General features: G+C 38.7%; 2 protein-coding genes across 3 annotated transcripts; both read right to left on the reverse strand.

Annotated features, from left to right (window-relative positions):
- Positions 1–6,120: 6,120 nt before the first annotated feature.
- Positions 6,121–15,539, reverse strand: LOC108058145 (atrial natriuretic peptide-converting enzyme). 2 transcript variants are annotated; one of them, XM_017142699.3, is made up of 6 exons: positions 15,524–15,539; positions 8,853–9,703; positions 8,217–8,586; positions 7,480–8,076; positions 6,723–7,075; positions 6,121–6,564 (listed from the first exon to the last, which is right to left on the reverse strand). In XM_017142699.3, the coding sequence occupies exons 2-6, from the start codon at positions 9,648–9,650 to the stop codon at positions 6,349–6,351; spliced, it is 2,334 nt and encodes a 777-aa protein (XP_016998188.2). In that variant the 5' UTR covers positions 9,651–9,703; positions 15,524–15,539; the 3' UTR covers positions 6,121–6,348. The 2 variants fall into 2 exon arrangements, with proteins under 2 accessions (XP_016998188.2, XP_016998187.2); XM_017142698.3 differs by lacking the exon at positions 15,524–15,539 and adding an exon at positions 15,351–15,459.
- A 1,562-nt stretch (positions 15,540–17,101) lies between these two features.
- Positions 17,102–18,868, reverse strand: Cyp4d21 (Cytochrome P450 4d21). Its single transcript, XM_017142652.2, has 5 exons — positions 18,706–18,868; positions 18,252–18,638; positions 18,121–18,190; positions 17,869–18,065; positions 17,102–17,814 (listed from the first exon to the last, which is right to left on the reverse strand). Exons 1-5 carry the CDS (start codon positions 18,866–18,868, stop codon positions 17,102–17,104), a joined length of 1,530 nt encoding a protein of 509 aa, XP_016998141.2.
- Between the last annotated feature and the right edge of the window lie 1,995 nt (positions 18,869–20,863).

The following is a 20,863-nucleotide window of genomic DNA, read 5'->3' on the forward strand; positions in this document are numbered from 1 at the left end:
AATCCCAAACTCCAAGCTCCAAATCCAAGACCCATGGCAAAGCGTGCCACCGGCGGCAAACAACAAAAACGAATCGGCTTAAATGAAATTGGTGCAATTTTGATTGATTTATAATTGAATGTGAATTGTTGATAAGATTATGATAAACGACATTCACATGTACGGGTATGGTATGGAATGGTATGGTGAGTATGCCAGCAAGAGTGGCTTGGGGACCGCAAAAATTATGTGAAAATCGAAAACAGGTTAACCCACTGGAGCCCCAGGAGAGGGCGGGATCCGGAGGGGAGTCCACTTCATCGATAGTCCATCGCTGGCGTCGGCGGCATTGCCAATTTGATGGCATTCGCTTCTCGTTTGTCGCCAGTGCACGGGGACGGAAAACCCAACCAGGGGAAATAGAGAATTAATTGCGGAATATAGAATGTTGTATACACTTATCTCGTGAGTTTATTATACAATGTCTGTTGATATTGCAAGTTGTATTACTACAAAGTTCTAGGAAGGAAAGCGGAAAGCAACCACACTTAAATAAAAAATTTAATTAAATGCTAGTTTAATAATAAATATTTCTTTTTAAATTAATTTAATTTTTGTTAAATTATAGTAATTATTCCTCTTCCATTTATAAAATAAACCTAAGTCCACTTTTTTGGCAATCATAGAGCATTGTCGTAAAATAAGTATCGTCGTCGAATTGGCTTCAAATGCATAATTTTCATTTCATATCGTTGGCGATTTGCATTTTTGTCGCTTTTGTGGCTGGCTTTATGCATAATAAAATCAATAAACGCACATTGAAAACTGCATATCAATGCGGAGTTCGATTCGTATCGCTTTTGCTTCAATTTCAGACCCCGGCACAGTGCTCGACAAAAGTCTTGTTTTTGAAGGCGACATTTAATTGCCTGCGATTGGCTTCGTTTTTTTTTTCTGGGCGGTGGAAGGGGTTTTTGGCGGATTTAGTGCGTGGAGTTGTAATTTTTTTTGTCACTAGGAAATGCCGTTGATGTGAGTTAAGAGCCGAAATGCAGGCCGAGCTTAATTTAAACAGGAAATTATGAATGTTGACTGCAATTTGTTTATGCAGCTGCCGAGTCCGGCCCCCTGCAAAACCCCCTACTTCCTCGATGACCGAGCAAGATTGGCCAAAACGTATGGGACGATAAAGTTAATTTACTCCGTCGGTGTCTTGTGTTTGCTCGTTGTTTTGATGGCGAATATTTCACGCTACTTGCAGTTGCAGTGGCAGCCAGAGTCGGTCAAAAGGTGCCTCCGATCAGCGTCTGTCATGCATCATTAGCGGTCTCAAAGGCGACCGATCTGGGTCCAATATTCAGACGTATATACACGTCGACAAGCTGCAAAGTCCATAATTAGTCATGTGCGTTGCCCGACAGTCGTACGCCTGCTGACAGATGTCCTGATCTATTCTTATTGCTTGTGGTTCCAGTATCGGAACAATAAGAAAATTGCATTCATTGGCAGGGGGTCGGCGAAGGTTATTAGTCATTGATATGCGCATTTGTAGGCCGCACCTTCGAGCATGTGTATCTGGATCTGGGTCTGGGCCTGGCTCTTTCTCTATGAGTCGATTCAATTTCCCAGTTATCTGTCTATTAACAAAGGTTCTGTTCACATGTGGTAAGGGTTACTTATGGCAACTTATCAATGGTTAAACTGGGAGCGGTCTTTTGAAGTGTCTATGGAAAGGAGAAACCGTTAAGGGAAAAATTATTTAGCATTAATTCGTTCACTTTCGATTGCTATATTGGTAAATATTATATCAATTTGTGATTTGGGAAAAATCTATTTAATTTTATTTTTTGTTCGATGATTTTTCCTCATGACTTTGCACACAACATTAGCCTCCTCTTAACTATAGCCGCTAATAATCACGGTATTTGGATAATTCGCCATAGCACTTATGCTTCAAACGCTATGCCAGCAATTTCTTTTTTTTCCATACCCCAAATGACGCCACAGTGAACACTCATTAGGCACACGCCAAACAAGCTGCGCACCATTCACCCGGGCACCTTTTACCATTTTCCCCAGGATGCCACACTTTGTTCAACTATCGCCATCTAATGTCCAGTCCACCAGTCCACCAATCCAACAGCCAATTAATTACCCTCGAGAAACAAAAAGTCACTAAATCATTTTGAACTTGACATTCGGTGCGAGGCGAATGCAAATGCAAATCCACATCCGAATGTCTGGCTCTCGACTCCAGGTGAGGCAATTAACGGGGGGCCTGTGAGTCCAAAATCGGAGAGGTGTCGCGTTTGCATGGCCTCTGAAACTGGTCAACCGGCTGGAGACTTTTCTTTGACGAAGGAAGGCAGAAAACTATATTGGCCGGCCAAATGATTTAATGAGCATTTATGCAAATGATCAGGCCAAATGTGTCCGACATTCTTCTCCTGGCGTTGTAACTTTTGGTGTTATCCTTTGAGCATCCTGTACGTTCAGACCTCGTAAATCATTCACAATGTGTGTTTGCATATGTGCCCAGGGGTGTGTGGGCCTTCAGATCGAATCTATAGGGGGAAAAAACACATGCCCAAGCCGAAACCCAAACCCAAAAACCTACAAACAAAAGAGGGGCAGTGGCCGATGACACTTTTGGCTGCAATCAGGCGTAAAAAGATGCTGCCCGAAAGCAATTTTCACTTTTGGTTTTTCGGTTTCTGTTTGCGTTTTTCCTTTGCGAATCGATGGGCAGAAATACAAAAAGACGAGGCCGGGAGAATGGGAGAAGGGGAGGGAATCCGGAGGGTCCCATCATCAATATTGCAACAATGCGACACAATTTCGGCATCAGTCTTAGGTAAAGGAAAGAGCGGTTCAGACTTTGAAGGTACCCCATGATTTATCTTTTCTGATATCGAAGAATATATAAAAATATTGTATTTAAGAAAAATGAAAAACCATTTTAGAAAATTTTAAGGGTAACAAATGTGGATTTTCAAAGTAGAAATTCACCATTTAAAAAAATTATATCATAAAAATATATTTACTTCAATAAGTTGGTATGGAAGAGAACAGAAAATATATATATATTTTTTAATTATGATAAAATTTTTAAAATGAAAGGAAAAAAAGAAACTGTGAATTTGTGAATATACAATTTTTAAAGATATTTCATAATGGCATATAATTTTAATCATAAATAAATATATATTTAAATGCTAACGAAACTTTTAGTATGCTCATGAAATGCTTCTTTTAATGGGTGGTAGCAATTGTCTGGTCCGATCCATGGATGAATGGTCAGACACCCAAGCCGCAGTGACAATCTCCGAGCGTTTCCCTTCGAAGTCCCTTTTGCGACGTGTCTCTGTGTTTATGCGGTTGCCTTCTGGCTGCTTATTGATTTTGGTCAAGCTTTGTCTTCGTGCTGTGGTCGCTCCGAGCAGTGAAATCAATTGGAAAATGCGCTTAATGATTTTCCAAGATTTGTGCTCTTGCTCTAATGGCTAAACTGTACTTTGGAGTGGGGCATTGGGTAAGAGGGAGATTGCACAGAAATCCCCGATATTGCCACGCCCATTTCCTATTGTCGGCAAGGAATGCATAAAGAAATTTAAAGGGGGAAAATGGGCAGATGGACTAACTTTTACAGAAGGGGGTTGCACCTTTAAAAGCGATACAAAATGTGCAGCCCGATGTCCTCTTTCCCTTTCCCCGCTGGCCCAATTATGTCAACTTCTTGAACCGATCCTTGAAGTTCACTTCTTAGTTCACAATTCAGGGCGGAAGTGTGCGCCGCTTGCAATTTGAAAACGATCAAGCGTATCTCGGATGCAATGAGCCCAGTAATTATGGGTGCTCATAAAGACGGTTCGCCGCGGGATGTTTGAGGAGTGAAGAACCCTTCTGGTGTCGCAGGATCAGCTTGGGTCAGTCTCTTGCAAGGGTCTTCAAGGATACGGGTAGATAGGCATCTTGGGTCTGCTAAAGTGCACAAAGCATTGCACTCGGGGTTTCTTGGTGCATTACAAAATCGTATTGCAATTTTTTATTACATTTTTAAACATCTTGGAATCTATGATCCCCCACTGTGACTTTTATTTCGCTAAATACAACAGCTTCAACCATTTAAGTTATCAATTTACAGATGTTCCTTAAGATTAATATAACAAGACGAAGCTGGCCTAACATTTATTGGCAAGAAAGAAAATAAGATCTTTGACTTCTATATCAATAGAGCGGAGAATAGAATATGTCAATATACGAAAGTATTTTTAGAATGCTTTAACAATTTCCTTGAAATCCTCAAAAAATCTCCATTAAAGATTTTATTTTTTAAACAGGTATGAAATTATTTATAGACTCTTAAATATACCTCACTTCCTCTTAAACCTTTACCAAAAGGTCCAAATTCAATTACAAAATTTTCAATTAATGTGATGGCCACCCCGCTGGGCAGAGATAACAAGACATTCTAGTGCTGGCTTCGCATATGGTCCAAAGTCAGCTCCCACACTCAGTTAAACACACTTGTAGCCCTGGGATGTGGGCCCACTCGAAATGGGGCCATTTCAATCGACTACATTAACAATATTGCCAGTGACCCGGCTCAAGGAGAGGAAAGGTCCAACGCCCAAAAGGGCTAAACATGAAAATTATGCGTGTCCATTCGGAGTTTTGGGCTCTGTCTAACGCCACTCCATTCGATTTTACGAGCCAAGGTGAAAAAGCTTTTAATGCCAGTCAAGGGAATGAGTTTTTTGGTTTTAAATTTCCGTTTAGTTTTAGGGGCGTTTTTCGGCACGCGTCCTGGCAAATCCTCGCACCTTTTTTTCCCCCAAATCATTTACAGATGAAAGTTTCAGATTGGCAAAGACGATTAATATCACTTAATTAAGGTGAAAATGTAGATGCCTGACAGCTGTCAAAAGCGAATGAAACGTATCAAATGGCAGTAGAGCAACAACAACGAAAAAAGTAGTAAAATACAGGAAATCAAATATCATTTTTTTATCCCTATTTTTAGCATTTTTTCGGGTGGTTTTTCGTCTTTGCCCAATTGCCCAATGTCGGGATTAGGGATTGTGCCGAAAACATATATTAATAGTCTCTCGGCCCGGAACAATGACAGCAATCAAATCGCATTTGCCGTTATGCCAAAAGCGGATTTTTGATGGCAATCAATCAGAAAAGTGCCCCGAAAAAAAGAACTCGCTTCTCGGATTGTTTTCCCTTGTTTTTGCCAATCGGTTTGTGTATGATTTCGGGGTGAAATCAAAGCGCATTTAACTTTTGTGGTTGTGCAGATATTCGGGAGGAGAATTTTCGCAATCTGCCATCATCAGCCCCTAAGCGAAAATTTCTAACAGCAATGGGCTGTCAACGAGTGTGCGAGTTGGGTTCTAAACCGGAGTTGGGATCTCGGGGAGGAGTTGTCTAAAGGCCACAGACTGCAATTTAATCTGGCCTGACAAGTGTTGTCTCTCTAAATTTTGGGGCAGCATTATAAAAGCCGGATTTGTTTGTCAGACTGCCTATTAAATTTTGTTTCACACTGTGAAAAATATTCTAATTTTTATAATCCATTATATATTTTGAAACTAACTAGATTGTTTTGGATTAGATTAAAAATGAACACAAAAATTAATTGGATTTTTAAAATAATTTTGGTTGAAAAAAATTAAAAATATAGAACATTTAAAACCTTTTTTTTAGAAGTAACAATTCTACTTCACTTTAAATACCACCACTTTTTCCGAGTGTACTGCAGTCAGCTGGGCACACACTCATAGAGATAATGGACTCCGTAGCATTCACTGCACCACCGAATCGATAACAATGGACTGGTTAATTGAATTGCCCAAACCAAATGGTCTCGGTCTTTTGAATGCGTGGGCCGTATTGACCAAATACCAAGGTTGTGTTGTTGCGGAATAATGTCCCGACTTTAATTGTATCGATTTCATTTGAATTTCGTTAGCGCATTGTCCATATATGTTTATGGCTTTCGAAAGTACAAAACAAAGGAAAGAATATGTTTTCTGGACTGTTTTATGCTCCTGACAAGGTTAGCCTGTAAGAAGATAGAAACGATTGATAGCTGTCTTGAATCAATAAATAAGAAAAGGTTTACCAAAGCTAATACGAAAATATTTTAAGCTACTCACATCTTAAACTTTATTAATTGCTAAAAATACAATTTTCACGCACATACAAATAGTCAAACAACTCTAAACACTAAACAACTTAGCCACTAACAAAGATTTACATAGACATCATTTATCATACATATAGCGAGCGAAAGAAAATACAAGTGATGAGAAATAATAGAGATATAAATAAACATTAGATGCGAGCTACAGCTACATCATTCTAAGACTTGGGCTTTCGACTTCGGTTGGGCGTGGGTCTCAACGAACGCCTTGTAGTGGTCACCGCATTAGTGGTTGTGGCAGTACTGGTTTCAGGTGGTTCCGATGATGTAGCGGGTGGTTCAGTGGATGAAGTGGTTGATGTGGTGCGTCTCCCACTTGGACGCTCCCGATAAACGCACATTAGTTCGTCAGCAGCATCGGGACAATCTATTTGCTAGAGAAAGTACATCAAACAAATTTATAAAAATATTTTTAAAGCTTTTTATTTATTTTATTTTAATCTCTAAAAGAAAAGATATTTATTTTATGAAATAACAAATTTAAAATAATCCTCAGTTATTAAAAAATCGTGTATTAAATATCATATCTTACCTTATCGCACAGTTGACTGACTGTGATGCACTTGCCACTCACGCATCGAAGTTCGTGGGGAAGACAACCACCTGGAGCAGTCACCAATTCGAAGAGCGTGGGCATCGATGTGGGTGGGTCAATTGTGGTTGAAGTGGTGCTAGTTGTACTAGGGGTACTTGTACTGGTGGTCCTCTCTCTTTCCCGCTGCTGGACCAACGCCGAACTGGGAATCGCACTTGCAGTTCTGGCCGCCGGAGTTGTGGGTGCTCCTACGCTAAACTTCACAGAGGTTCTATTTGCTCTCTGGGAATATTTAAACTTGTTCTCCGAATCGCTGGTCATCATTATCTCCTTGCTATCACGAAAGTTCACTGGGAGAAAATAATAAAACGTCGAAATAGTAAAAGAATTAGAAAAAACAATCAGCCAAGATTCAGCCATAGAAAAAAATGAGGAATGAAAATATGTGCAGTTAAAGATACTTTTTATTAAACATGTTATTATACAACATTTTAAATATTATAAAATATGATTTGTATAGCATAGAAAACTGTACAAGAAGTTTATATTATTATATTTATAAGTGTAAAGATATATTTAACTTTACAATAAATCTTAACTTAACCACTTTTATCAAATGAAGCTAATAAATAATATTTGCTTATAATTTTTAGAGAAACTTACTTTATAATTGAAATATACCAATTTTGTGCTCAGTTCACAAGTAATCGAAAATAAAGATTCTGTAATTTTTTCGGGTTGTTTGTTTACTTACCAAATCCTTTGGGCCCTCCAGCAGGTTCCTCAGCACTAGAATTTACCGGCGGAGCAGGAGCAGCCACCTTGTGTATCTGGAACTTGGTCTCCGTGCCCGCATCCTCATCGGTGGTGGCCGTTATATAGGTGTATAGCTTATCATTTGTCTCATTTGGAGATAAGAAACTGGCGTAGGAAAATACCCTTGGGAAGGCGTTCAGTTCGGCCTCATCGAAAGGAGCCAAGTCCCCCGATCCGTAGTCATCACAGTCCTCCTCATCACTGCCATCGAAGCAATCAAAGTTTTGATCACAACGAAGTTTTTCTGCGATACATTTCTCATTCGAGCGACACCGGAATTCATCCTCTTCACAAACCAAACATTGCTCATCCTCATCTTCGCCACCTAGGCAATCCTTGATCTTATCACACTGCCAGTTTTGGGGTATGCAACTCCCGTCATGACATTGGAACTCGTTGCCATAGCAATGAGCTCGTCTCCTCGTGGAATCCTCGCATTTGTGGCTCTCGTGGGCATCAGGATATAAGCTGCAGTCGAACAGCTCGCTCAGGACATCCGAGTTGGCGATTGCTATGGAACAGGCCTCAAAAATCGCTATGAAATTGAAGGAAAATAATTAATATCAAATCTCAGATTAAGCTAAATTAAATTGTGAAATAATCAAATATAAATTGTACCTACTTCGCTTGCACAAATCAAATTATTCCCCCGGAAATATATATCCGCTGACTTACCCTTGCAGATGCGACGACAGGGCGGCAGCTGTCCGATGTGCGAGGGTCGACATTCGGGTTCCAGGGCGCCACAAATGAACTCAGCCGCCCTCGCCGAGCAGTTGGACCGGATGAGATTCTCGTAGGCTGCCATGGAGCCCGCATCCCGCGGCGCCGTTCCTTCGCGATTGTAGGTCAGATCGTAGTCCAGCACTCCCTGACACATGGGCAGCATGGTCGACTGGCAGCCACTGTTTGTCGTCGAGGGGGTGGTCAAGGTCATCGCCTGTGTGGGTCGCTCACTTGCTGCCGCGGGGGGCGGTAGGGTGGGGGACACCCGGGTCAAAGGATGTTCATCGCCAGCGGGAGTCCCCTGGGGTTTGGGCAGTAACTGTAAGGTAAAGGCAGTGGGAGAGGTGATAATTGGGTGACAATGGGATACCAGATGTTATAAATGAGGGTGAAAAAGAAAATATGGGACAGATTCAAGACCTCTTTGAAAATAAGTCGTATATTTAATTCAACGGTAACTAACTATTTTCAAGAAAATTTGAATTTTAAATAAATAAGTGTAAAACGTAAAATCTCCAAATTTAATGAAGTTTTTCTTAAATAAATTAAAGTGTATTTTGCACTTAAACTTCAACCTCCACTCACGTCTTTGAGCAACTGCAGCATTCGCTTGTCCTGCTCGATGGGCACCCCGAAGCTGTTCTGATGGCCCGAGGTGAATCTTATACTATCCGCTGGCAGCAGGGTGTCATCGTAGTCCCCATCGCCAACTTCGTCTCCATCCGATGGCTCACCATCCTCTGCCAACGATATTTCAGGCCATTCCGTACTCTCCCCACTATCATCCACCGCCTTGAGTCGTGTGGTTTCCTGGGGTCCCGTTTCGGTGGTGCTGCCGGTGGTTTCCTCATCCCAAACTTCGTTGCTGCTCGAGCTCGTGGATGTCAAAGTGGCTTCATAGCGACGCTGAAGGAATTTGGCTCTAGCCACGCTGACATCGTGAAGCCACAAACAGTAGGTGATCAGTCCGAAAAAGAGCAAAACACTCGCTACAAAAATAATGGGCCATCTAAGGTATTTCCACCGGCATGCTCGTCGAGCATAGCCCAACAGCATCCAGGGTGTCGGCTTCTCGGGCCCGTCCACTTTGCCATTCAGATAGTAATTAGCCGTCAATGGGTACTTGTAGCGTCGAACTTGAAGTTCGGCCAGGGTTTCGGGACTCCCCAGCATGCCAATGCGGTATTTCTGGGTCTCGCTCCAGCACGATTCGCCCGAGGTGCGGGAGTAGTCACTGTGATCTTTCACAGATACCTCATTATCATCGTCGATCGTCTGCACCGTGATGTTGAGGCCGTGGGGATATTTGGTGGGCTGACGTCTCAATCCGGTGACTGATGAGGTCTCATTCGCAATTACTTCCAGCTGCTTCTGTTCGGCCATTATTACCTGAGCTCACCTTTCGAATGGCCCCTCTAAATGTCAATTGCCAGAAGCTGCACAGGAAAAAATTTTAAAAAATTTATTTATAAAAAATATTTTCAAGAATATTATAAATAATAATTTTGTAGAAATATTAAATTTTTATTTAAAATCATAACTTGATGTTGATATTAAAATAGTAATTTAACTTTCCCTTTTCACTTTTCAATATCATTTTGTTTTATTTTTTTTTCAGTGCCCGTTTTTGTATTTCCCCCAGTTGCATAACCCCCAGGTAATGGACTTTGTCTAACTGATTTCCAAGACTCTTCAGCAGATTAGGGCTCTTCTCCTCTCTCCAGGAAAATACGGATTTGCGAAAGGCAATCGAATTGCAGATGAAAATGAAAGTGCCTGTCAATATTCATTTCGGCATTTCCACAATTTGTGGAAAGTTGTCAACCAGCCAAAGAGATTGCCGATCTTCAATCTACTGCTTCAATTAAGCTTAATTAATTCCACTGAAAAAACCGCAAGCGTCTTCAGTTAATCAAGAAGCAGCTGCAGCCATTCGGTTTGGATTTTCCCAAGCCATCAGTGGCGATAAATAATCTTAAAGCCTCGCATATACATATGTACGTACCGAGAAGCCCCAAAAGTATTGGCCAATAGTTTAGAAAAATTGAAATGCGAATTGCATTGGGCAAGAGATCGCCGGCAAGTGGCTGCTTCTGCTGCAGTAACTCCACATAGAGTTGCAGATACACAAAAGCCAGCGGAAAACTTGTTAGTCGGAAAAACGAAGAGCAAGCGAAAACAACCGAAACAACGGCAATAATAGTTGGAAATAAGCTGGTGAATCTGACTGACACGAAGAATTGATGCCCTGGGAGCGGTTATTATAAATGGTAATGTGCAAATGCAAAGCTGGAAATCGGATGCCAGAAAATGTCAAATCAAATGGTATTTGGTCTGTGCAATGCAACAACATTACATATTTTACGAACGATATTCTTTCGCAACGGTTTTCTCACAAAATATAATAAATATTTTACATTTTCTGATTTATCACTACTTATTTTTTTTCTTACTTGTTTCTTTTGCTACAAACAAATACATAAAATTAATCCTAAATTAAAAACTCATAAATATTTTTGTTTGACAAATTCAGCAATGCGGCAAATACAGGCGAACGGTTTCTTGTTAGTTGATGAAGTTATTTGATCTTTTGAACCCCATTTTTTAATGGTAAATAATTTTGTAACAAGGAGATGTTGATTTTTTAAAATTTCTTAAAGGAAAGATATTGTCATCATCACACGAATTTATGACTTGAATAATTATATTAGAGAGTCTAGTTACAATTTCTCAAGGCTATGATTTTATTAAAAACTAATTTGCAAAAAAATCTATAATTTTTGAGATGACTAAATGGAATATTTCTTAGTAGTACATCCAAAAAGCGCATTTTCTCTAAAAATTGTTGGGTTCAAGCAGAGTTGCCTTACTTAAGACGTCACTCGGTGTTATGCATTCATGTAACTGCGACTTTGTACCCTTTTCGCCTGGATTGGCATTACGAGTGCGATGATCAAAAGGCGCTTGAGCTTGGCGGCCACAGTTGGCTGAGTGTCGAGTGCTGAAGTGTTTGGTTTTGCTTTGTATATGTGTATGTATATTTCTTTGGCTTTGGCTCAGACAACTCCAGACGGGATTGCTCCTCTTGCTACAACTGCTGCCCAACTGGTGCTAGTGACCTTTTCACTTTTGTTTTCGTTGCTGCCTGACTGCCTCAGCCGGCTTACTGCCAAGTTGCAAGTAGCCAAGTTGCCCAGTTTCCATGCTACCTCAAGTGTTGCCGCTTCTTGTTGGGAAGCTCAAGAGGCGGAGACTGCGGCCTATTAATGGGTACCAAATTTGCAGCACAAAGAAAAATATATAATACCATAGTTATCTAGTTTAATACAGACAACTTAATTGCATTTTAAGTATGATCAATTATGTTTTAACTTTGATCGACCCGAACGTATACAATTCCTAGACTAAGAAGAAAAATCAGATCAGATCTTGACTAAAATATGATTTCTTTTCTTTCTGAACACTAAACATCTCCGGTTAATATTTTTCTCAGTGCATCAACATCTGCTCTGCCGTTCGTTGCTCGATTAATGAGCTGCAGTCCGGCACTCAACTCTTGCCTCTTCAACTCCTCTCAGGTGTGCAAAATCTTTCGCTCATTTTTTTTTGTTTGGCAGGGTTATTAAGAGTTTTGCTGGCGGCTTTAAAGATTTGGCTAAGGTCAGTTGAATGGAGGAAAATGCTAGCCAAGTAAGCAATCGACAGAAAGGTCATAACAGCAATTGACGGAGTACTGTGAAGAACCTTGCTTTAGGGTCGAGACTCGAACCTCGATGGGTGTAACCAAAGAGCACGATTACCGGGGTAAGGTGGGTCTTAAATTTCTGCGGTGAATGTGGAGTAGGGAACATGGGGTTTTTTTTGTAACGTACTTAACGACCGATGAGCATGTCAGGCTGCGTGGGTAATGAGGTAATCTGAGTACAAAGTGAGTACTTTTAGTGGTTTTTCGTTTGGCAGATAAAAAAGATCTCCTCTCAATTACAGCCTCAGTTTTGTTTCACAGTCAGTCACGCACCTATCTAGATCTTTGGCAACCTGTCTAATTAGTAACTGTAACTGAAGCCGATATCTGAGCGGCTGTATCTTAGGCTGAAAAGCACTTCCAGGCATTGTTCAATCGCTCGTTTGGCCAGTCATTAGAACACCTTTCGGCAATGGCATGCCTCAATGCCCAGCACTGTACTTGAGGCCCCTCTCTAGTGCAATCTTCAATCGGTCGAACATAGTTCGCTTGCCCAACTCGATATAATTTTGTATAGTTTTAGTGGCTCTGAAGTTGGCCATTTCACACGTCGAACTAGAACGAAACTAGCTTGGAATGCACTCGGAAAAAAGATTTTTAAAAAATGTAAAAACAATATTTTTTCGGTTTAAAGAAAATTTTTTAAAAGTTATAATGTTTTGGGCCTATTCAACTTTCTTAATAGTGACTGTTAATTATATATTTTGTATTTATATTAAAATAGTTGTTTTTCTAATTAATTTAAAAAAAAACAAATTTCACCTAAAAAATATTAATTTTGTTCATCTTTTAATAATCTAATGATTCGTTTTTTCTAAGAAATAATCCTTAAAGAAAAATTTTTTTATTAAAATGCACAACTTGCCAAGTTTTTTTTATTGGAAACCAATTTTTTGCCAGTGCATGCCTTGCATTCCTGGTCAGTTAGATTGCATTGAAACATTGCAGCATCCACTGAAAAATGCCAGCTTATAAGTTAAGTCATTTTGTGACTTGGAGCTCAGCAGCAGCAAAGTAGCAAGGCAGCAAATGCAATTGCAACTGCACAGTTCAAAGTTATTTTGTACAAATAAATTGTTTATGCTTTTCGATTTTATTTTGCCTCGGCCAAAGTACGTGCCATGCGATGTTTTTCTGTGCGAGGTGAGCCGGCGACTCTGACCAGTCCAAGTGCGATTAGAAGTCGGGACCTGAAACTGAAGCTAAAACTGAAGCTCAATCTGAATCTATATGCGAAGCTGAGGCCAGCTGCCTTCCGAAGCAGTTAGCGGGTGGATTATGGCAGTTAGACATACCGATTATGGCCTTACATGAGCATACAACTTGCTACAGTTTGGCTAGTTCAATTCTGAGTCATATTTGGAGAACAGAAGATCAAGAGGAGCTCGAGCTGTAAGCAGGGTTATGACAACCAGCGAGATCGGTCGTGTTTGGGTCGAGGTGGACTGGGCTGATTAGATGGCTGTAGACTCAATAGATTCCACCGATGCTGTCCGATTAAGCCATCGATCATTGTTGACATTTTAACAGATGGTGGGTGGATAAAGGCACGTCTGTGGTTTAATTGACTTTTGATCCACGGATACTTAAATACAATACAATCTCCCGTTCTTTCAACTGGATGCTTATTACCGCATAAGCAACTTTAATTACTTTTGCATTCTTTGGCTCCCTTTGTTATGCGATCGCAAAAACTGATCAGTCATGGTTTTGCGAATTCTCTTTCAATTTATTTACTACCACTTATTGATCATGATCATGATATTCATTGAGTTAATGTCTGATACAAAAAAGTTTTTACAGCGTATAATTATCATCATATTGATTACTAGCCTGGTCATAATCCTTGGAATTCATGTAATTGTTAAGTTTTGAAATCTTATTAAGAAATGTCGATCGTTATAATACGTTGCTATTAACACTTACTACCGTTTACATTTATTTTGAGTGTTTGTTGTTAAAATTAATAAAGGTTTTTTTTGGCTCTTGCATTGCAAAAGTAAAAGGAAGTCGTGTAAAAAAATAACTTTACGTAGTCTTGAAAGTTTAAATCATTTTTAAAGTGCTTTATTATTACTTGTTAAACCAAAATAACAATTTAATTGAATTAAATCGATTATATTTAATCAGTAAATATTATTTTTTTCAATCATCAATCCCTTATTTCTTTTTATATTTAAATTTAAATATCAAAAAATTTCGAATAATAACTTGGTTCTTCCAAGAAATATTCTCTCAAAAAGATCACTCTCATTTTCAACATCTTGTGGTCAGACGCCAAAAAAGTGATGTCAGAATTCTTCTACCATCAGCGTTATGATAATTGGTTAACATCGAAATAAACTTAGAAAGGTTTTTTTCACGAACATATATCATTTAACTTCTTATAATCACTCAACTGGAGAATGATCTCAGAAAAAGTCCACTGACAACCACAATCTTCTAATCTAATCTTCTGATCTATGAAAACGTCTTCTATTCGTTTAATTCACCAATAACTCGTTGATATTTACGCACGTATAAGTTTAGGCAATGTATAGCATTATTTTATTTCACTTTAAGACATGAGCTTCACTTAAATCTCTATGCTAAATCTGCTTGTCATGGGAGCAATTATTCCATCAATCAGGCCTACAAGAGATCTTCGCATCTGCACAATCATCAAACGCCAGACGGTGGATTCTTGTTTGCACTTTGTCTATGTTCCACCTGTTTGCTCATTTGAATAAATTTGTAATTAATGCAGCTACCAGATTTTCAGATCTCTGTTTCACACCAGCCCAAACACTCGTTCGATGATGATGATCGTAGCTCACACGAGAACCGCACTTTTGTCACTTTTCCACGCTTTTTGGATTCACTTTGCGGTCGAGATTTTATTTTATTATTTTGTATATTGTTGCAGGGCAACCGCGAATGTTTATGGATATGCGAATGTGAGTGCTCGACATTCATGTTATGTTAATCAATGTTGATTGCAACTTTATTTTTTCGCTTCCATTTTTTTGCTTTAATTAAAAGTGCAAACTTCAAAATTAATTAAAGTGACTTTGGTTTTGGTTTGCACATGGCAATTTGAGCTTGTTGCACTGTAATTACGGGCGTCTTAATTTGCATAAAAATTTCGTTTGGCAAGCATTTGTCGGGCATTTTTCAGCACACCAATAATTGTGGGAGGCTTCTTTGTTTTGTCAGATTTAAATATTTCAAGTTTCGCAGTTTGATAAAACACTGTAATTTTTTTAAGATTGGTCATACACTTCACTCAATCAATCACAAATAATTTTACGCTCTGTCTATAATTGCAGACTATTTTTCCCCAAAGCAAAAAAACTCACGCTTTACACTTGTTGTAAATTTTTGAAGATTTATTGAACCCGCTTCTTTCTTAGCCGCATCCGCGCGATCGGCTGCCAAAAAACCGACTGAAAGATACAAGCTCGGCTGAAGAAGCCAAAAACCCAAAGCTTCTCTTTTTGATTCTTCTGAAAGAGTCCAACACGAAGCTCACCTCAACTCGGCTTGGCTTTCGGTTTCGATTTGATTTCGCTTTCGAGCCCAATCCACGGATCGGGTCTCAAATCGCCGGCACTTCGAGTTTCTCTCTTAAAACCAGCTTTGATCACTCTTAAAATGCACTTTAACTCTTTGTTTTTCCCCGATTGCTTGAAGTCATTGGTTCACTGTGTCGCCTGGGATTTTTTCTTTTTTTTTTTTTTTTCGGCTGCGGAGCCAATACTTTAATGGCTCTTTGCAACGTGACGTTTAAGTTATGATGAGATCGTTTTGGCAGACTTTTATGCGGTCGTATGTGTGCGGCATGAAGCGTGCCCAGGGGCTGTAAAGAATGTTTTAATGTTGGAGTTGTGACAAAAAAAACTGTCGTTACCGGTTGTCGGTCTTGGGTAGTTTTTCTGGGTTCGTTTGGGCAGAGGTTTCTGCAATTGGCTTATGGAAATTTCGCACATGTGGGTGACTAAAAAAGTGGCTTAAGTGGAAGCAGCAGATGAGTCATGGGATGCCAAAAATGGTAGAATTACGGTCTAGTAACTATTTTAAGATTACCATAGATACGAAAAAACGTACCCAAGTCAAATTAATAATAAATACTTTAAAATAATTTTTTATAATTTTAGAATTATATTCCCTCTAAACCTTTAAAATTCAAGCTACCACTGAAAATAAGAAATATAAATACAGAAGCCTTTTCTTGACTGAACTTTAAATATATTTATATTGATTTTCAATTTTTATTTACAATATTTTGTTAATTTTTTTAACTTTACCAACAATTTATTACTAGATGCAAAGCGAATGCTTGTTAATAATGTTTATGCACTATATTACTTATAACTTCTAACTTTACCCCGTTTTTGTTTGAATTAATGCAAGTCCTCGGAGATATATCTCCCGATTATTGGAGCTGGTGGATACAAACGCATTGTCTCCTTGATCACGCACTCGAGATATTTTAGATCAAGTAACAGGGACTGAGACACGGGAGAGTTGGGATTTGGACCCAGCACAGCAGTGCATCTCCACTGGTGGTGGGGTCATCTCCCGCGAATATGAAGACTGTTAGTTCGTATCAGTAGGGAAGAGGTCTGTAGGTTGGTACGGTCTTTAAGTTGGAACACCCAACTTTCTCAAAACTTTTCCACTAAACAAATTTTTTTTTATTTTTTTTTAAATCCTTTTTAGTGACAAAACTTTTAGGAAAAATATTATAAGCCAGGCTCAAGCCAAATTTGAGCAAAAAAGTTTTTGTCTACTTTTTTCAAAATTCTATTAAAAATTAATAACGGGATTAATTAATTTGACTGTCAGAAAAAAAGATATTAATTTTTTCGAAACTATCAATTTTGTGTAAGTTGGTATACTTTAAGCGTGTAAGATGGGACAACAATATTTGTTATTGTTTTTTTTATATAACTAATAGACTTACTTTTCAATCAGTACCTAATTCGTGAAGTTTCATAAGTGAATGACGGTCTAGTACAAACTTTGTATTATTTTATTAATTTGGCTGATGTATATAATAAAATAAATAAAAAACAAAAACTGTTTATCAAATTGATAATTTTATTTATTATGTAGTTTTTCTAGGCCTGAGGCCAATATTACATCCTGTAGAGGAACTCAATATAAATGTATATGTTGGATTGGGGTCCGCTCCAAGCGGAAGTAATTCGTAATGTCGTATGACCTTACTTATCAACGTTTTTATTTGGAGGTAGGCGAACTTCTTTCCTATGCAGTTCTTGGGTCCTGAACTAAAAGGAATATAAGCATAGGTAGGGAGAGACGCCTCTTTGCCATTCAGCCATCGTTCGGGCCTAAAAACAAGGGGATCAGGAAAGTATTTTGGATCTCGGAAGACATAGTACGGCATTAGTAAAACGCTTGTATCGCCGGGAATCGTTTTATCCCCCACTCTCAAGTCCTCGGGGATGTATCTACCGACTATTGGAACTGGCGGATACAAACGCATTGTCTCCTTGATCACGCACTCAAGATATTTTAGATCCAGTAACAGGGACTGGGTCACTGGAGAGTTGGGATCTGGACCCAGCACAGACAATAGCTCCTCGTAGATGCACTGCTGCACTTTGGGATGCCTTGAAATGACACGTAAGGCATGGGATACCCCACTGGTGGTGGTGTCATCTCCCGCGAATATGAAGACGTTAACCTCCTCACGAATATCCTTATCGCTTAGGGGCTTATTTTCGATAGAGGCTTGCAGCAGGATGTCCAGAAGGGCCATTTTAGATTTACTACCGGTCTCTTCATCTCCCAGACCTAGAAGGTACAAATGTATTATTTGAATTGTCATATCAATTATATATAACCCACTCAGCGGTCTGTAGGTGCCGTCAACTTTTGACTGATCTAGAATCGCTCGTCTTTCGCGAATGACCTTGTCGGTAAAGTCTTGCATAATGCGCAAATCTCTTTGCAATCGCCGGTAAACCAATGGGGCTGCCAGCGGAAAAAGCCAGTCAAAACGCTGGAAGACACTTACCATCCGGTTCGACTCAATATAAACCACACTAAAAAGGATAGTAAGAGTAGAAAGGTTATTCTCCCTAGACAATATAATCGCACCTCTTAAGCGCCTTGGTGTAGGCGCAGTTAGGGTCGTTCTGGGCATTCACATGGACTCCCATGGCGGTCTCTAATATAAAAATATGTTTCTATTAAAATGTAATGAGCATTTACAATATACGGAATCTTACCTGTGGTCACATCAAGAGCTTCCAAAGATACATACTTGAAAAGGTCAATTGATGTTTTCCCATCTGCAACCGTTCTCAATTTCTCCACCATAATCCTACTGTTTCTATCCATTATATCCACAAAATATTCGAGGCATTTATAGTGAAAGGCGGGAGTTACAGCCTTCCTCCGAGAAATCCATTTTCTTCCCGTGCTTAAAAGAAGTCCATCGTTAAGGAAGTCACGCATATATCGGTAAAGCTCAGCCTTTTTCAGTAGGGTGCTACTGCTAAGAATGGCCTCAAAAACCTTCAAGTCCTTGGTATACATGTAGCTTTCGCCTAGGATCCAGATACGAAAGTTGTTGCCGTATTGATTGAAATATTTTCCAAACCTTTTGATCATATCTTAACCGGTTATATGAATTTAAAAATTAAAAAATATTTAATTTGCGAAGCTTTGTGTAGAACTTACTCTCCGGCTTCAAAGTCAATGCCTGCACTCCATTTCCCAATATAGGAATCGAAAGTGGTCCGGAGATTTTCGATCTCTCAAAAGTGGCAACTCGGCATCGCTTACGTCGGAAGTCCCAGACGAGAAGCAAGATCAGAGCTCCAATAATCAAAGATACCAACATCTCTTTGACAGTCCTGACCGTTAATTTCAGCTCAACGAGAATTAACGTTAGAAATGAGATTGCGATTGAGAATTGGTTAAAGTTCTTGACAGCCTCGCTGCTTTTGCTTGACTGCGGATTTTTATTAAAAGCCAAGGGAATACATTGCATATTTACTCCTTAATTATTAAATTATTGTTATAATTATTACTTAGATAAACTGCGCTCTAATTATTGTCACTTTATTTTGCAATAAAAAGTACTTAGAAAAATATTTATACAAGTTGAAAAAAAATTTATAAAAAAACGACTTTGTATTTAAGTTATATTGTTTAAATTAAATATTTCAACAAATTTATAGTTCCCTAGTTTAAAAAAAATTAATCAAAATAGAAAAAAAAGGTAACAAAATTTACAATTTCGGTAGAATGAACCTTAATCGTTCCTTAACAATACCTTCATAGATTGAAAAAAATCTAAGTGCACTTACGATAGTCAAACCTCTCTTAAATAACACAGGCCTATTGAAATGCTAGTAATAATGGCTTTATGAGATAAAATTGAATATTATATATTTAAATTACACTCAGACGTTATTAAAAATTTATAATTATACGTATCAACATTAATGAAGGTAGTAACCTTTGATTCACTTAAGTTAGTCGACGAGGCAACAAACCCATTAATTATTGTTATGATCATGTTCTTACTAACTATTGACCCTGTTTTGCGTATCGTATCGCAATTTCCTCAAGAAAATTTTGTTGTTGTTGTCAACTTAACAACAGAAAACAAAACGTTGAGCAAAAATAAGAAATATAAGAAAGGAAATAAAACGTATTGCCCAATGCACTTTGCGGCATCCACATGTGGTAGACTTGAATAAAAAACCAATCCTGGTCCCACACTCTGCCCCACTCCCACTCAGCTGTTAGGAGCCATGGCTATTTGGCCCCCACTTGGTGTCCGCGGACAAGTGCGCTATAATTGGCCTGGCCCGAACGACTCCGTTGCCAATGGAAATTCCTGCAGAAAGACCACAACGTCTACACTTCAGAAACTTCACAGGCAAAGCTTTAATAAATTCAAACAATTTAATTATATTTGGTCAATATATATATTTATCATATCTATAAAATAAACCTAATATTTATTTAAATATTATACAAATTACCAATTATAAAAAATATAAATATTAATAATTGTATGGCGTGGGAATGGAAATAAAAAAACAATTACTCTAATATTTTAAAATTATTTGAATCAGATTAAAGTGTATATAGTTTATTCTTGACTTAGTTGTTAAGTTTTTGTAATATGAGCTATTGAAATGTACATATTTTTATATCTATCTGATCTTGATAATATTATATGTTAAGAAATTTAAGAAAATTTGACCTCTTGTTATTTATTCTTGATCTTGATAATATTAAATGTTAAAAAGTTTAAGATAATTCGACCTTATGTATTTATTAATGGTTTTTTCTCTATGCAACGAAATCGATACGCAGTTTTTTATAGCCCATGCGGGGCACAAGGTTAGTGGATTTGTGGACTTTCGGTGCGTTCGATTTCAATTTCGATTTCGTTTGGCAGTTTCTGTGTCGCGACTTGGTTTTGTTTTTGGCATCGGTGACTTTGGTTATGGTTTCGGATTCGTTTGGGGTTTTCTCGCCGCTCTTTATGGCATTTTTGCAATTATGAATGGCCCGAGTCTCGGTCCGCATTCTAAATGTCAATGTTTTTGCACCCGAGCAGCTCGGGTGTCTTTTATTTTCATTTTTCCCCATGCATCTATGCATCTGCAAGATATTTTCGTGTTTTCCATTTGCTTTGATTTCCATTTGGCGGTATCCATGGCAAAAGAGGCAGAGGTTGACTTTTGAGTGTTTGTTCGCAAGCCGATCGCATGTGGAATTTCCGCTATTCACGACGACCCACCTTAAAAGCACAGGCTCCAGTCCGACTTCGACTTTGATTCGGAATCAGAAAATATTTGAACTGCTGTGCACTATT

This window comes from Drosophila takahashii, chromosome 2L (assembly GCF_030179915.1).
Source record: "Drosophila takahashii strain IR98-3 E-12201 chromosome 2L, DtakHiC1v2, whole genome shotgun sequence".
Classification (NCBI taxonomy): domain Eukaryota; kingdom Metazoa; phylum Arthropoda; class Insecta; order Diptera; family Drosophilidae; genus Drosophila; species Drosophila takahashii.

Coding starts and splice junctions, on each gene's coding strand:
- LOC108058145 (XM_017142699.3), bottom strand. CDS start 9,650: ATGGCCGAACAGAAGCAGCTGGAAGTAATTGCGAATGAGACCTCATCA. Junction 8,587..8,852: donor TGCTGCAGTTGCTCAAAGAC/GTGAGTGGAGGT, acceptor TTTACCTTACAG/TTACTGCCCAAACCCCAGGG. Junction 8,077..8,216: donor CTGTCGTCGCATCTGCAAGG/GTAAGTCAGCGG, acceptor TCAATTTCATAG/CGATTTTTGAGGCCTGTTCC.
- Cyp4d21 (XM_017142652.2), bottom strand. CDS start 18,868: ATGTTGGTATCTTTGATTATTGGAGCTCTGATCTTGCTTCTCGTCTGG. Junction 18,191..18,251: donor AGCTCTTGATGTGACCACAG/GTAAGATTCCGT, acceptor TTTTTATATTAG/AGACCGCCATGGGAGTCCAT. Junction 17,815..17,868: donor CGGCACCTACAGACCGCTGA/GTGGGTTATATA, acceptor TGTACCTTCTAG/GTCTGGGAGATGAAGAGACC.